Here is a 15,089-nt window from a genome sequence, read left to right as displayed (position 1 = left end):
TCTCCCCCCCCCCCCCCCCCCCCCCTTTCTCTCTGAGCTAACCTGCACTAATTCTCACTCTGTGCTGGGAGGATGTTTAGAAGGGGAAATGTGATGTGTGCAGTGTTCCTGCTGAGTGAGGTTTTCGGAGTCTGGAGGCAGCTGTCCTGTTGGGGGATTGATAGGATCGACCTGATTAGGAATTAAGGTTTCTCCTGCTGGCTAGCTCCTCCCCCTCCTGATAAGATCCATTTGGCAGCATTTAGGGACAGAGCTGCCCACAGATGCTTCATCAGCTCCACAGAGACCTGTCTCCCTCTGCCTGTAGTGGCAGTGGTGTTCTGGTAGAGGATAGATTCCTGGTTTGGAATTGCGAGTAACTGTTCTCCCTTGTGCTCCTGGCTTGGTCCCTCCATCTCACTGCACCTCCGACCTCTGATCCAAGATGGAGGACTGCTCGGGCCCTGGTGCTGTCGAGCTGCTCAGAGTGTCAGTGTGGCCACACTGGGATTCTATCCATGAGGGCACTAACCTTGCAATTGATCCGACAGATTTCCAGGTGAGGAGTTGTGATACATTGTGGAAGGGAGTGTGTGGCGTGATATGATCTGAGGCAGGGAATAGAGGTACTGGCTGTGGAACACTAAACTGATTGGCTGCAATTGAATTTGAATTTTACAGAGCAATATAGATATGTGATCTTCGATTATAAGAGCAGGAAGGTTATGTTGGAGCTGTACAAAACATTGGTTAGGCCCTAGCTGCAATACTGTGTGCAGTTCTGTTCATTACACAATAGGAAGGATGTGATGGCACTGGAAGGGGTGCAGAGGAGATTCACCAGGATGCTGCCTGGGATGGAGCACTTTAGCTCAGGATAAACTCAGGTTGTTTTCTTTGGAATAGAGAAGGCTGACGGAGCTCTGTCTGGGGTGTCATAAGATTATGAGGGGCATGAACAGGGTGGATGGGCCACGCTGTTCCCCTCCATTGAGGGCCATAATTTTAAGGTGAAAGGCAGGAGGGTTAGAGGGGATTTGACAAAACATGCTTTCACCCAGAGGGTGATGGGAATCTGGAATGCACTGCCTGGGAGGGTAGTAGAGGCAGGAAACCTCAATACCTTTAAAAGGTATCTGGATGAGCACTTACAATATCATAACATTCAAGGCTATGGCCAAATGCTGGGAAGTGAGATTATGTAGATAGACAATTTTTTTTGTAGATGCAGACTCGATTGGCCAAAGGTCCTCTTCTGTACTGTATGACTATGACTTAAAAGATAGTACCCAAGCCTCAAACCCCATAGCGCATCTCAGATCCTGGCAACCTTGTGGGCAGTGGGAAGTTTGGGTGTCTCTTCTAAGAATAGAATGGTCTCTAAATGTTCAGCTGAGGCAGGAGGTCAACAAGGGGCCAGGAACACAGCTCCGAAGGAGTTGGGGACTGGAAATGGGAGGAGGGCCATAAAAGCCAGTTGTGAGGCACAGGGCCAGGAGCTCAGGCCAATCACTGGGATTTGTAATTTCAGAATCACTTGGAGAATATGAACTTTCATAAGGCTGTCATCTGCTGACCTTCGAGCAGCAGGGAATACTGAATGAGAGAGGGAGAGACCAGACGGTGGATGAGAAATGAACCTCAGTAGCCGCTGCACTCATTGATTAAATTAACAGAACCCAATTTACTTCTATTGTCCAGCGTCTGCCAGTGTAAATAAGGGCACTGATAACCTATCTCGACCACTCGCTCACGCTGCTAGCTATCTGATTAGAAGACCAGGTAAAGTTGGGAGCTAATAGGCTCCATCAATCAGTATGTGTGCTGTGATAAACAGGACAGGGTCATAGGAGCAATAGTTTAGCTGTTTCCTGACATTGCTTCCCCTGACGCCATTGATCCTCTGATGTGCGTAGGATTTATTCTCAGCTTGGCTTTGGGCCTAAGGCAGTAAACAATGTCTCATACTAATTACTGATCCAGATTCTAATGAAATCCCTTTCTCAGCACCATGCAAACAGCTTGATCCAATTATCATCCGAGATATAAGTGGATCCTTCACCATTCCATTATTTGAAGGTCTTTTTGCTCCAGCATCTCAGTCAAAATGCCTGTACTGATTGTAATGAGATCAGCCAGCTGAACCTCATAGAATATGAGTTCCTGATTGGGGCTGTTAACCAGGACCAATCAGTGAGCCCTGGCTGACAGGTGTAAACAGGAGCATCAGAGGTTCTGTTCACTCTGAGAGCTGGCTCTGAGAAAGTTGGGCCAGTGTCACGTACTATGCACATGTAAATAAAGATTGACTTGGTGGCAGGATACCTGCCTCGGTGGAGTTATTTCAGTAATGATGAGAGGGAAGAGCATACTGCTAAAGAAATTTGCTCTCTTTGAGTTGGAGTAAGCATTTCTGGCATTATGCCGTTATTTGGGAAGCTTGACTCGTTTGAAACTGCTCTCAAAGACTGGGCCGAGAATGTGGAAAGAATGTGTGATTCTTTTCTGGGTAAATGACATTGGGACAAATGAAAAGTAACGAGTAATTGTCCTGACAGCTGGTTCTACCCGCAGCTTTTTCGGTTATAAGAGGCCTAACTTTCCCTGAGACACCAGATATGAAAACCTTTCGAGTTGACAGATGCAGTAAAGGAATATTACAAACCCCTCACCTCCTTGGCAATTCAAGAAGCAGAGGGACCTGTATCAGGATTTTTGACTCGGTTAAGATGACTGGCTGAGGCATGTGACTTTGGTTTAAACCTTAATGAGATCCTAAGAGAGCGTTTAGTATGTGGGATCAATGATGTAACTTTGCAAAAAACACCTACTAGCTAAAGCCCTGCTAGACTTCAAACAGGCAGTATAACTGGCTTTATCATTAGAAAATGTGGCAAGTGGAGCATATAAGTTACAGGGTATGCCGATGGAAGTGGACAGCCTCGCCAAGCCAACTGAGCTTGGGGATCACCACTTGAGTGAAGACAGTTGCATAGCCTGAACAGAGGGACTCTAAGTCAGCCCAAAATCCTAAAACAAAGCCAAGCCTCGAGCAATATCTGGGCTGGCAAGCTATTGTAGTTGCTGCTGGTTTGTGGATTTGAGACAGCAAAAGGGTCCCATTACACCTAAATTGAGTAAGAGAACTCATTAGGCCGGTATTGAGGAGAGTGCACACCCTGAAAAGCCGACCTACATCTGGTTTAGAACAGTTAAATTGCTTAACAACATCCAAGTGGGAACCAATCAAGATAAACGCCTGGTTATATGGTCACCTAGTTCTAATGGAGGTTGATAGTAGCACAGCAACATCAGTGATTGCAGAATCAGTCTTTAACAAAACTCACTCTGGACTCCAACCCTTAAGTTTGCACAGGCACTCAGCTGGACTGAGAACCTGTACCAGGGAACTTTTACAGATTAAGGGTAAAACTTTGTTTCTGGTCTCTTATGAGAAGCAACAGATTGTAGTAAAAGGCCTGGGCCCAAGCTTGAGAAAAATTCACATCGAGAGTGTGGTGCTGGAAAAACACAGCAGGTCAGGCAGCATCCAAGGAGCAGGAAAATCGATGTTTCGGGCAAAAGCCCTATATCAGCAATGTCAGTTCTCCTGCTCCTTGGATGCTGCCTGACCTGCTGTGCTTTTCCAGCAACACACGCTCAACTCTAATCTCCAGCATCTGCAGTCCTCACTTCTGCCTGAGGAAAAAATCACCTAGATCGGCTCAACATTTTTCAATTAGAAAGTGGCTGCCTGAGTGAAGTCCTAATTAAAAACCCAGATGTTTTTCAGAAATGTCTAGGGATCACCAAAGTAGCCGACATCACCTTGCATGTTGACCAGGAAGCAATTCCACAATATGCAAGGCCCGCCCAGTGCCATTGTAGGCACAGGTAGAGGCAGAAATCACGAGACTGGAACGCAAAGGAATCATCAAACCAGTATAGTTTACAGAATGGGCAGCACAGATCATATCGATTGTGAAGCCTGACGGATCAGTTTGCCTTTGTGGGGATTTTAAACAAACAGTAAACAGCTTCTTGAAGCTGGATAAATATCCAGTTTCTTACTATGTGCAAAGCTAATGGGGGGATGTTGGACTGAGAGATCCAGAGCCTGGTTTTCATGATGTGGAGACACGAGTTCAAATCCCACCTTCACAGCTGGGAAATTTTACTCGAAGTAAATTAATTTTGATCGCTGACTCTGAGCGAACTGGATCAGACTTTCCACTTGTAAGTAAAGGGGGACTTGGTGGCAGGATACCAGGCTCTAGGGGGTTATTTCAATGCCTATTCCTCAAACTGGCAAGTGGAAGGCTTTTCATAGAGTCATACAGCACAGAAACAGATCCTTCGGTCTAACTCATCCATGCCAGCCAAGTTTCCCAAACTAAACTAGTCCCATTTTCCTGCATCTGGCCCATTTCTCTCTAAACCTTCCCGTCCAAATGTCTTTTAAATGTTGTAATTATACCTGCATGTATAATTACATGAGGGTATAATTACAACTTGCTCTGGCAGCTAATTTCACACATGAACCACCCTCTGCATGAGAAAGATTATCCCTCAGGTCCCTTTTAAATCTCTCTCCTCTCACCTTCAAAATATACCCCCAAGTTTTGAACTCACCCACCCTGAACAAAAGACCTTTATATTTACCTTTACCTTATCTATGCCCTGTGAGACTTTATAAACCTCTACAAGATCACCTCTCAACCTCCTACGCTCCAGTGAAAAAAGTCACAGCCTGTCCAGCCTATTCTTATAAACCAAACCCTCCAGTCCTGGCAACAATCCGGTAAGTCTTTTCTGAACCCTCTCCAGTTTAATATATCCTTCCTGTAGCAGGGCAACCAGAACTGTACACAGTACTCCAACAGTGGCCTCACCAAAGCCTATACACCTTCAACATGACATCCCAACTCTTATACTCAATGGTCTGAGCAATGAAGCCAAGCTTTGTGAAAGACTTTTTAACCATCCTGACTACCTGTAATGCAATTTTCAAAAAACTATGTACCTGTCTGTCTGTTCAACAATACCACCCAAGGCCCTAACATTAACTATATAACTCCTGCCGTGCTTTCTTTTACCAAAATGCAACATCTTTCATTTATCCAAATTAAATGTCCTAGCCAGAGCTCAGCTAGTAACACTTTTCCCTCTAAGTTAGAAGTCGGAGGGGTCAAGGATAGAAGCAGGGAACTCTCAGTTGACAGCCCAGTGCAGTACCAGGGGAGAACTGCACTGTCAGAGGTTCATCTTTTGGATCAGATTGCAGACTCCACTAAATCATTCCTGCCCAGAACCCACCTATTTCCTGGATTTGAGAATCAGAAATCAGATGATGTCCACTCTGAGGGCAGTACAAACCATCAGTGACTGCAGCCCTGAATGTCCACCCAGTACAACCTGGCTGTATTTGGGGTAATGCTGGATCTTGAACTTCCCATCTTGTCCTGAACAGGAAGATCTGTATTTAATTTGATCCTCTTGGAAACGAACCAAATTTCTTCACATCAAGTTAATTACTTTGCAGTGTAGTCATTCGCTAATTTTGTGTCTGTTGTAATCCCAGGTCTGAACAGATAATTAATTATGGAGCTATTAAAGATGTATGCTCTTCTCCTGAAGGTGCTCACTCTCACTGGGCTCTCTCATCAGTTGTTTTTCTGAGAATCTGAGAATTTTGAGTGCAGTTTATTAGTGAAATAGATTTCTGAATCGAATTATTCAGAATTGCCAGCTTCCATGAGATTAGGAGGAAGCTTGAGATTGGTCCACTATTTGGAAGGAACGCTGTTGAAGGTTTATGGCTCCCTGTTACAGCCTGTACTGAGGCTCATAAAACATTGCATAGGCATTTATTACAACTAAGCTTAACCATGTCCCAGTGCCAATTAACCTGTTGTAATCTCTGTTTTGTGAAGAACAGTCTGGATCCTCTCACTATCCTATGTTGTACTCATTGTGTCCATTAACCATCTAATTCCCCTTCACCCATCCTGTGTCTCTGCCTCATTGTCCTTTCACCTCTCTAACTTCCTCACTCTCTGTCTGGCTCCCCCGACCCGCTTCTCTCCTTGCTCTGCATGTCAACCGGATTCTCACTCACTTTGGCTGGTTTGTGTTTTTCAGACCGTGGGCAGGCGGAGGAAGAATATGATGGAGTTCCTGGGGGAGTCCACTCTGCCATTGCCGGATTCCCTCTCCCCACTCAGCTCCTCGCTGCCCAGCGGTGGGGCCGACAGTTGGAAGAATCGAGCTGCCAGTCGCTTCAGTGGGTTATTTAGTTCTGGTGCTGGCATGGGACCCTTTGGCCGGGTAGGTGATGACCAAGCCAGCGCCCCACTCCTGCCACCAACTGACCATTCTCCATAACTCCAGGAGTAGTCACCCTGACAGGGAGGCAGAGTGGAAGAAGGTTCAGGTTAGGGGGATGTGGAATTCGAGGGAGGGGTAGGGATGAGAGAGGTTGTACCAAGTGTAAATGTTTGTTTTCTGCAGTATAAGAGTCAACTTGTGTTAGTGAGTAGCCCACAGATGGCTGCCGTCTGGACTCAGTGAGCCCTGGCCTACATTAACCATATTGAGCAAGGCCTGCAGTCGGCAGTAAATGGGGAGTGAGGTGTGAGCTGTTGATAGAAGGTTTAGCTGGGAGCGATGGAGCCTCTCTGGGCTGTGTTCTGGAGCTCAGAGCCCTCCCATCGTGTGTCGCAGGCAGTGGGTGAGCTGCAGCTGGCAGAGTGTGATTGATCAGGGATCGGAGGGTTTTGGATTCCATTCTCTATTCTATGGTTTCTGTGGTTTATGTAACCCCAGGTGGGGTGTCGAGCTGACAGAGAAACAGAAAGAATCCACAGGACATCGGCCCAAGTGACAAACAGCTGTGCACTCGACCTCACATGATGAAGGGGGGAGCCACAGAATAAACCCAGTGGGGAGTAAGGGAGACCACCCACTCATCCTGAGGCATGATCACATCTCCATGCGGTGGGGGGCATCTGCATTCCTGTTATTGACACCATTGCTATGGATATCTCAAGTAGCTTTTGTTCATTAACCTGAAGTTTAGATTTCAGGGTATCATTAAGAGCTTGTGCTGGGGCCCAGATTCCAGTCCAGTATGAGACTAAAGCATCCACAAATTGGCAGGGTCCCAAGCACCAGCAGCCTCTTCCTGTTCAGTAAGTTGATACACTGAATGAACTCAGTAATCAGTGGGCTAGAGAGAGGGGAAATCAGTCCAGTTCCTGCTCCTGATCACGGTCCAGTGACCCCTGGGTTAGAGCGAGGGAAATTAGCCCAGTTCCTGCTCCTGATCAAAACCGAAAGAACTGTGGATGCTGTTAATCGGAAACAAAGACAGAAGTTGCTGGAAAAGCTCAGTAGGTCTGGCAGAATCTGTGTTAATCAGAGTTAACGTCTGAGGATGGGTCACTTGACCCTAAATGTTACCTGTGATTTCTCTGCACAGATGCTGCCAGACCTGCTGAGCTTTTCCAACAATTTTTGTTTTTATTCCTGCTCCTGATCACTGCTCAGTAACCCCCGATCACTATGTGTGCTGTTCAGATTCAGTAGTGATGCCTCCCATGGTCAACTAGCCCACTGATATCCACTGTCTGGGATCAGATGTTCTTCTAGAGGTACCTGAACCTCAGCATGTTCGCATCTTCAGGGAAAGGGGAAAGTAAGAAGATTGTGTCTCCCAGACTTGAGCAATCTAATGATTATCCCTCCTGTTTTTGTGTCTACAGGAAATGGACAAAATGGACCTGCTGCAGAGTAAGCTTCACACGTACAGCATGTTCGGACTACCCAAGCTGCCAGCGCAACTGCGATTTGACCAGGACTCCTGGGAGGAGGAAGAGACCAGCTTATACCTTGAATCTTCATGGCAGGAAATCATTGAAGCTCCTGAGGTAAAAGTCTTCACTAGATCAGGCAAGACTGGAGCTAGGCTGCCTCACAGCGCAAGGCACCCAGGTTCGATTCCAGCCCCGGGAGACTGTTTGTGTGGAGTTTGCACATTCTCCCCGTGTCTGCGTGGGATTCCTCCGGGTGCTCCGGGTTCTTCCCAAAATCCAAAGATGTGCAGGTTAGGTGAATGGGTTTGGGTGAGTTACTCTTCAGAGGATCGGTGTGGACTTGTTGGGCCAAAGGCCTGTTTCCATACTGTAGGGATTCTACAATACAAGGCCCTTTAGGATGCTGAGAGAAAGTGAGGACTGCTGATGCAGGAGAGTCAGGTTCGAAAAGTGTGACCCTGGAAAAATCCCAGCAGATCAGGCAGCATCCAAATTGATGAAGGGCTTATGCCCAAAATGCCAACTCTTCTGCTCCTCAGATCTGCCTGACCTGCTGTGCTTTTCCAACACCTCACCTTTTGGCCCTTGGGATGCTGGCAGAGTGAATGTTCAATCAAACTTCAAAGCTCTTTAACACTAGAGTAGCAACCCAATCCCTTGCACTTTACAGACCTACCTTCCATGGGCCCGGTCGAATCTCTATTCTCAGTGACCATACTTCCTCTGTGAGCCCAGTGAATGTCAACTGGACATCACAGTAATACTTGATTCTGGTGTGTACGTACACCATTTAGTCAAGGTCACTGGATGGTACCTGGGAAAGGGCCTCCTGACTAATGCAAGATACTGAGGCCAGGTTTCTGCATAGTTTGTACCAGCAACAAGTGAATGAATCCTGCCACAATGGCACTATCCACTCAATTTAACAACTTTTAAAGGTAAAATTAATTATGGCAAACAGCTTTAAAGAATTCTTTGAGTGTGCATTTACTAATTTATTCAGTAATTATCATGATTCATCTGGATTTCTGTGATGTAAATATTTCACTAACAAAATTATACTTTCTACTGTCTGCCTTCATGTGATTTTTTTTTTGTGTGTGTGTTCATTGTGTGGGCCTTTGATTCAAAGCTTGTTGTGGAGAGGCCTTGTAACAAAATAGTGTTTTACTCCTGTCTTTGACAGAGTCCATTCTCTTTAAGAAAAGCCACTTCCTGTTAGATTTGTACTGTCAGATTCAGGCCTCTCTAGAGACCCATTAGATTTGAGTTAATTACAGATTAAAATCACTTCCTCTTTATAACTTTATCGTAATATTCAGCACCACTCACAACTCTTCAGATACTGAAGCTTGGGCTGACAAGTGGTGAGTAACATTTATGCCTCACATCTCCAATAAGAGACAATCTAATCATCACCTTGACATTCAGTGGTGTTACCATCACTGAATCCCCCACTATCAATATCCTTGGGGTTACCATTGACCAGAAAATCAACTGGACTCGCTCCATAAACACAGTAGCCACAAGAGCAGATCAGAGTCTACAACTACTGCAGTGAGTAACTCATCTCCTGACTCCCCAAAGCCTGCACAAGTCAGGAGTGTGGTGGAATACTGCCCTTTTTCCCAAATGGGTGAAGCTCCAACAACACTCAAAAAGCTTGACACTTCCAGGATAAAGCAACCCACCTGATTGGAACCACATTCCCAAGCATCCACTGCCTTCACCACCGATGCTCAGTAGCAGCAGTGTGTACTACCTATAAGTTGCACTGCAGAAATTCACCGGAGATCTTCAGAAAGCACCTTCCAAACCCATGATCACTTCTCTCTAGAAGGACAAGGGCAGCAGATACATGGAACACCACCGCCTGCAAGTTCCCCTTCCAAGCCACTCACTATTCTGACTTGGAGATATATTGCTTTTCCTTCGTGGTCCACCACAGTAGGTGGGTTGCAGCAGTTCAAGAAGGCAGCTAACCACGACCTTCTCAAGGGCAACTAGGGATGGGCAGTAAATGCTGGCCCAGCCAGCAACACCCACATCCCACTAAATAATAAAACAAGCATTTTGAATTCCTCCATTTAGGTGGTGAATGTCATGATGACTCGACAACTCACTGACCTCTTTTCCCTTCCATCTATTCATGTGCGAAATGGGCTTAAGTACAAAGCTCCAGTCTTCCAGCTGACATATCATCCTAATTTCCTTCCATATCCATGACACACCACACAGTTAGCTCTCGTCTCACCGACATTCAGACAGCCCCCCAATTCTCCACCACCCTCACCACCATCCCAATGATTTCATCCACTGTTCCCCCTTCCAATTGCTGGGATACAGATCCCATGGGCAGCAATTCTCTCCTGGATATAGCTCCCACCGACATTGACTATCCATAGAGTACTTGGAAATACTGACTCACCTTAAAGTGCAATCTTCTAGACACTGACTCTCACTGGGGTATAGGTCCCACAGATACTGACTCTCCCTGGGGTATAGCTCCCATACAGATGGACACTCACTGGGGTATAAGTCCCACAGATACTGGCTCTCACTGGGTACAGCTCTCATGCACACTGACTCTTGCTGGGGAACGGCTCCCACCCACACACTGATTCTCTCTGGGGTATAGGTCTCACACATACACTGACTCTCTCGAGGTATAGGTCTGACACACACTGACACTCTCTGGGGTATAGGTCTCACAGGCACTGACTCTCACTGAGGTTTAGGTCTCACGGATGCTGAGTCTCACTGGGGTATAGGTCTCACAGACACTGACTGTCATTGGGGTACAACTTCCACACACACTGACTCTCACTGGGGTACAGCTCCTACACACACTGACTCTCTCTGGGGTATAGGTCTCACACACACTGACTCTCACTGGGGTACAGCTCCTACACACACTGACTCTCATTGGAGTATAGGTCCCACACACACACACACTGACTCTCACTAGGGTATAGGTCCCACACACACACACTGACTCTCACTGGAGTATAGGTCTCACACACACTGACTCCCACTGGGGTACAGCTCCTACACACACTTACTCTCACTGGGGTATAGGTCCCACACACACACACACTGACCCTCACTGGGGTATAGGTCTCACACACACTGACTCTCTCAGGTGTATAGGTCTCACACACACTGACTCCCACTGGGGTACAGCTCCCACACACACTGACTCTCACTGGTGTATAGGTCTCACAGACACAGACTCTCTCTGGGGTATAGGTCCTACAGACACTGACTGTCGCTGGGGTACAACTCCCACACACACTGACTCTCACTGGGGTGTAGGTCTCACAGACACTGCATCTGACTGACATATATGTCTCAAACACACTGATTCTCACTGAGGTATAGGTCTCACACATAATGACGCTCAATGAGGTTTAGGTCTCACAGGTCTCACACACACTGACACTCTGTTGGGTATAGGTCTCACAGGCACTGACTCTCACTGGGGTATAGGTCTCACAGACACTGACTGTCACTGGTGTACAGCTTCCACAGACACTGACTCTCACTGGGGTATAGGTCCCACGGACACTGACTCTTACTGGGGTACTGCTCCTGCACATACTGACTCTCTCTGGTGTATAGGTCCCAGACATACACTGATTCTCACTGGGGTACAGCTCCCACACACACTGACTCTGACTGACGTATATGTCTCACACACACTGACTCTCACTGAGGTATAGGCCTCAGTGGCGCTCAATGAGGTTTAGGTCTCACATGCACTGACTCTCACTGAGGTTTCATTATCACAGACACTGACTCTCACTGAGGCATAGGTCTCACACACACTGACTCTCTCTGGGATTCAGCTCCCACACACACTGACTCTCACTGGAGGATAGGTCTACGGACACTGTCTCTGCGGTATAGGAATCACACACACACTGACTCTCTCTGGGGTATAGGTCCCACACATGCTGACTCTGGGATTCAGCTCCTTCACACACTGACTCTCTCTTGGATATATGTCCCACACACACTGACTCTGCGGTATAGGAACCACACACACACTGACTCTCACTGGTGTATAAGTCTCACATACACTGACTCTCTCTAGGATTCAGGTCCCACACACACTGACTCTCACTGGAGTACAGCTCCCACACGCTGACTCTCACTGGGGTACAGCTCCCACACATGCTGACCCTCACTGGGGTACAACTCCTACACACGCTGACTCACTGGGGTATAGGTCCCACAGACACTGGCTCTCACTGGGGCATAGATCCCATACAAACTGACTCTCTCTGGGGTATAGGTCCCACAGACACTGACTCTCACTCGGGTACAACTCCCACACACGCTGACTGTCACTGGGGTACAGCTCCCACAGACACTGACTCACACTGGGGTATAGGTCCCACAGACACTGACTCTCACTGGGGGACAGCTTCCACACACACTGACTCTCTCTGGGGTATAGGTCCCACACACGCACTGACTCTCACTGGGGAATAGGTCCCACAGACACTGGCTCTCACTGGGATATAGGTCCCACACACACTGACTCTCACTGTGGTATAGGTCCCACAGACACTGGCTGTCATTAGGGTATAAGTCACACACACACAGACTCTCACTGAGGTATATGCCTCACACATACTGGTGCTCAATGAGGTTCAGGTCTCACACTAACTGACTCTCACTGAGGTTTAGGTCTCACACTAATTGACTCTCACTGAGGTATTCGTCTCACATGCACTGACTTCACTGAGGTTTCGGTATTACAGACTCTGATTCTCACTGAGGTATAGATCTCTTACACACTGGCTCTCACTGGGGTATAGATCCCACAGACACTGGCTGTCATTGGGGTATAGATCCCATACACACTGACTCTCACTGAGGTATATGCCTCACACATACTGGTGCTCAATGAGGTTTAGGTCTCACACTAACTGACTCTCACTGAGGTTTAGGTCTCACACTAACTGACTCTCACTGAGGTTTCAGTATCACAGACTCTGATTCTCACTGAGGTATAGATCTCTTACACACTGGCTCTCACTGGGGGAGAGATCCCACAGACACTGGCTCTCACTGGGGTATAGGTCCCACACACACTGACTCTCACTGTGGTATAGGTCCCACAGACACTGGCTGTCATTGGGGTATAGGTCCCATACACACTGACTCTCACTGAGGTATATGCCTCACACATACTGGCGCTCAATGAGGTTTAGGTCTCACACTAACTGACTTTCACTGAGGTATACGTCTCACATGCACTGACTCTCACTGAGGTTTCAGTATCACAGACTCTGATTCTCACTGAGGTATAGATCTCTCACACACTGACTCTCACTGGGGTATAGGTCCCATACACATTGACTCTCACTGGGCACTGGCACTCCCTGGAGTACAATTGCATAGACATTGCATGTCCTGGGAGTATGAGTTTCCTGGGCATTCTCCATGAGTGAGTATGAACACTAGGAACCAAGCATTCAGTCAGTTATTACTCAGTTATCCAATTTGCTGATACAACAAAAACTCACCCTGGGAAGAAACCTTTCATCTGCACCGTGTGTGGGATGGGACTTACACATTCATCCACCCTGCTGACACATGAATGAAGTCACAGTGACAAGAGTGCTTTAAAATACCCACTGATACATCAATTTGCAACCCATTGATTTTCCATCATGAGTAAATAGATAATTCAAACTCAGGAGACCAGGTCGATTCTGTCACCCTGTCCCTAATTCAGAGGCTTTCAGCCTGAGTAGTTGGCCTGCCCTTTCTCCTGTGTGACAGTCCCTCTCTTTGTGCTGTTTACGGAGGGTTACAGGGTATGGAACCATAAAGCAGGGGAGGGAAGAGGCATTAGGTTCACAAAAACATAAAATTCTGGCAACACTTGTATATATCAGACAGCACCTGTGAAGAGACAAATAAAGATAATGTTTCAGGTCAATGACTGTTAATCAGAACTGGGAACGGGTGAGATATCACATGATTTAAACATGGGAAACATGAACAGAAGGGCAAGTGTGTAATAAAGTGGAGGGCAGTGCACATTTGACCAGGAGGGGAATCGAGGGTTACAGGGAAAATGCAGGAAAGTGGGCAAAAGCAACATCAGGTCAGCCATGATCCTTTTGAATGGTGGAATAGAAGGGCCAAATTGTCTACTCTTGTTTCTATTTCTTATGGTCTTATGGTAATTAAGTGACAAAAGGGATGATTGTAAAAGACAAAAGTGGGTGAAACAAGAAATAAAAGATGGGTTCAGAGGAAACGGCAACAACAAAATTAGTACCAGGAAATGTTATCTGAGATGATGGGAACAGTGATTAGAATCTGAAATCGTTGAACTTAGTGTTGAGTACGGAAGGGCGTAAAGTGAATTCATAAATGAGAATTGATCCTTAAGAAAGGATATAAGAACCTGGGTATTTGGACAATATGGGGCTAAATAAATGGACATGTCCAGGTATGATGGGGAGAGTGGGTTTGCAAGGAACTTTATCAGGGGAGCTCAAGAATTGTGGTGGTATTTATGGACATGCCCAGATATATTGTGTTATTTGTCAGGGATCCTGAGTTTGAGATGGGGAGAGCCAGGGTATGTGGATGGAGCCCACCTAGGTAACAGTATTAATGGATGGAAATATTGGTGATTTGGAGGCATTTGGGGGAATTTACTTGAGGGAGCCTGGTTCTGTGGTTGGTATTAATGGGAGCAGCCCAGGAATGTAGGTGTCCCGCATTGATAACCAAGCTCTCTCAACTCTCATACCAAACTTCTCCAAGTAACATCTTCATATACCAGGGGAATGCAAGTAGCAGTAGTTAGAGAAGGGAGTTTAGGTTTCTGGGGCTGTGTGATTTCACCACCTTCCTGTGTTTCTTTCTCTCAAACAGAAACTGACTCGGAAGCAGTGCCATCAGCAGGAGGCTCTTTGGGAGCTGCTGAACACAGAGGTTGCCTATATGAAGAAGCTGCGTGTTATCACGGATGTGAGTCTCTGTCCTGCCCTCCCATTGGCACACTGGTAGAGGGGTCAGTGAGTAATGATGTGAAATTGCCGGATTCTGTGGAATTACTGTCGTCAGCCCCTTGGCCATTTTTCCCATTGTGAATGGTATAGTTGTGTTCACGTTCCTAACTGACCAGATTAGCACATTGGTAATCCCTCGATCAATCTCACACCACAAAAAGTGAATCATCCATAGTTGCAGTCATGGGTCCGTTGGGTGAAGCTCTCAATTCAATTGAAAATTCATACTTTTCCATTTTTTAAAATATACTAT

At 46.7% G+C, this 15,089-nt stretch overlaps 1 protein-coding gene across 5 annotated transcripts in view; it reads left to right on the top strand.

Annotated features, from left to right (window-relative positions):
• LOC122540340 (pleckstrin homology domain-containing family G member 5-like) overlaps window positions 1-15,089 on the top strand; it is a 126,607-nt gene that overhangs the window by 93,922 nt on the left and 17,596 nt on the right. For all 5 annotated transcript variants that reach the window (XM_043675906.1, XM_043675907.1, XM_043675908.1 and 2 more), the window contains 3 exons: window positions 6,121-6,306; window positions 7,743-7,907; window positions 14,700-14,795. In XM_043675906.1, coding sequence (XP_043531841.1) covers window positions 6,121-6,306; window positions 7,743-7,907; window positions 14,700-14,795 — 447 coding nt within the window. The remainder of the gene's footprint in view (window positions 1-6,120; window positions 6,307-7,742; window positions 7,908-14,699; window positions 14,796-15,089) is intronic.

This window comes from Chiloscyllium plagiosum, chromosome 34, assembly GCF_004010195.1.
Source record: "Chiloscyllium plagiosum isolate BGI_BamShark_2017 chromosome 34, ASM401019v2, whole genome shotgun sequence".
NCBI lineage: Eukaryota > Metazoa > Chordata > Chondrichthyes > Orectolobiformes > Hemiscylliidae > Chiloscyllium > Chiloscyllium plagiosum.
The sequence above is the reverse complement of the archived record's forward strand: the minus strand, read 5'-3'. Positions and strand labels throughout refer to the sequence as shown.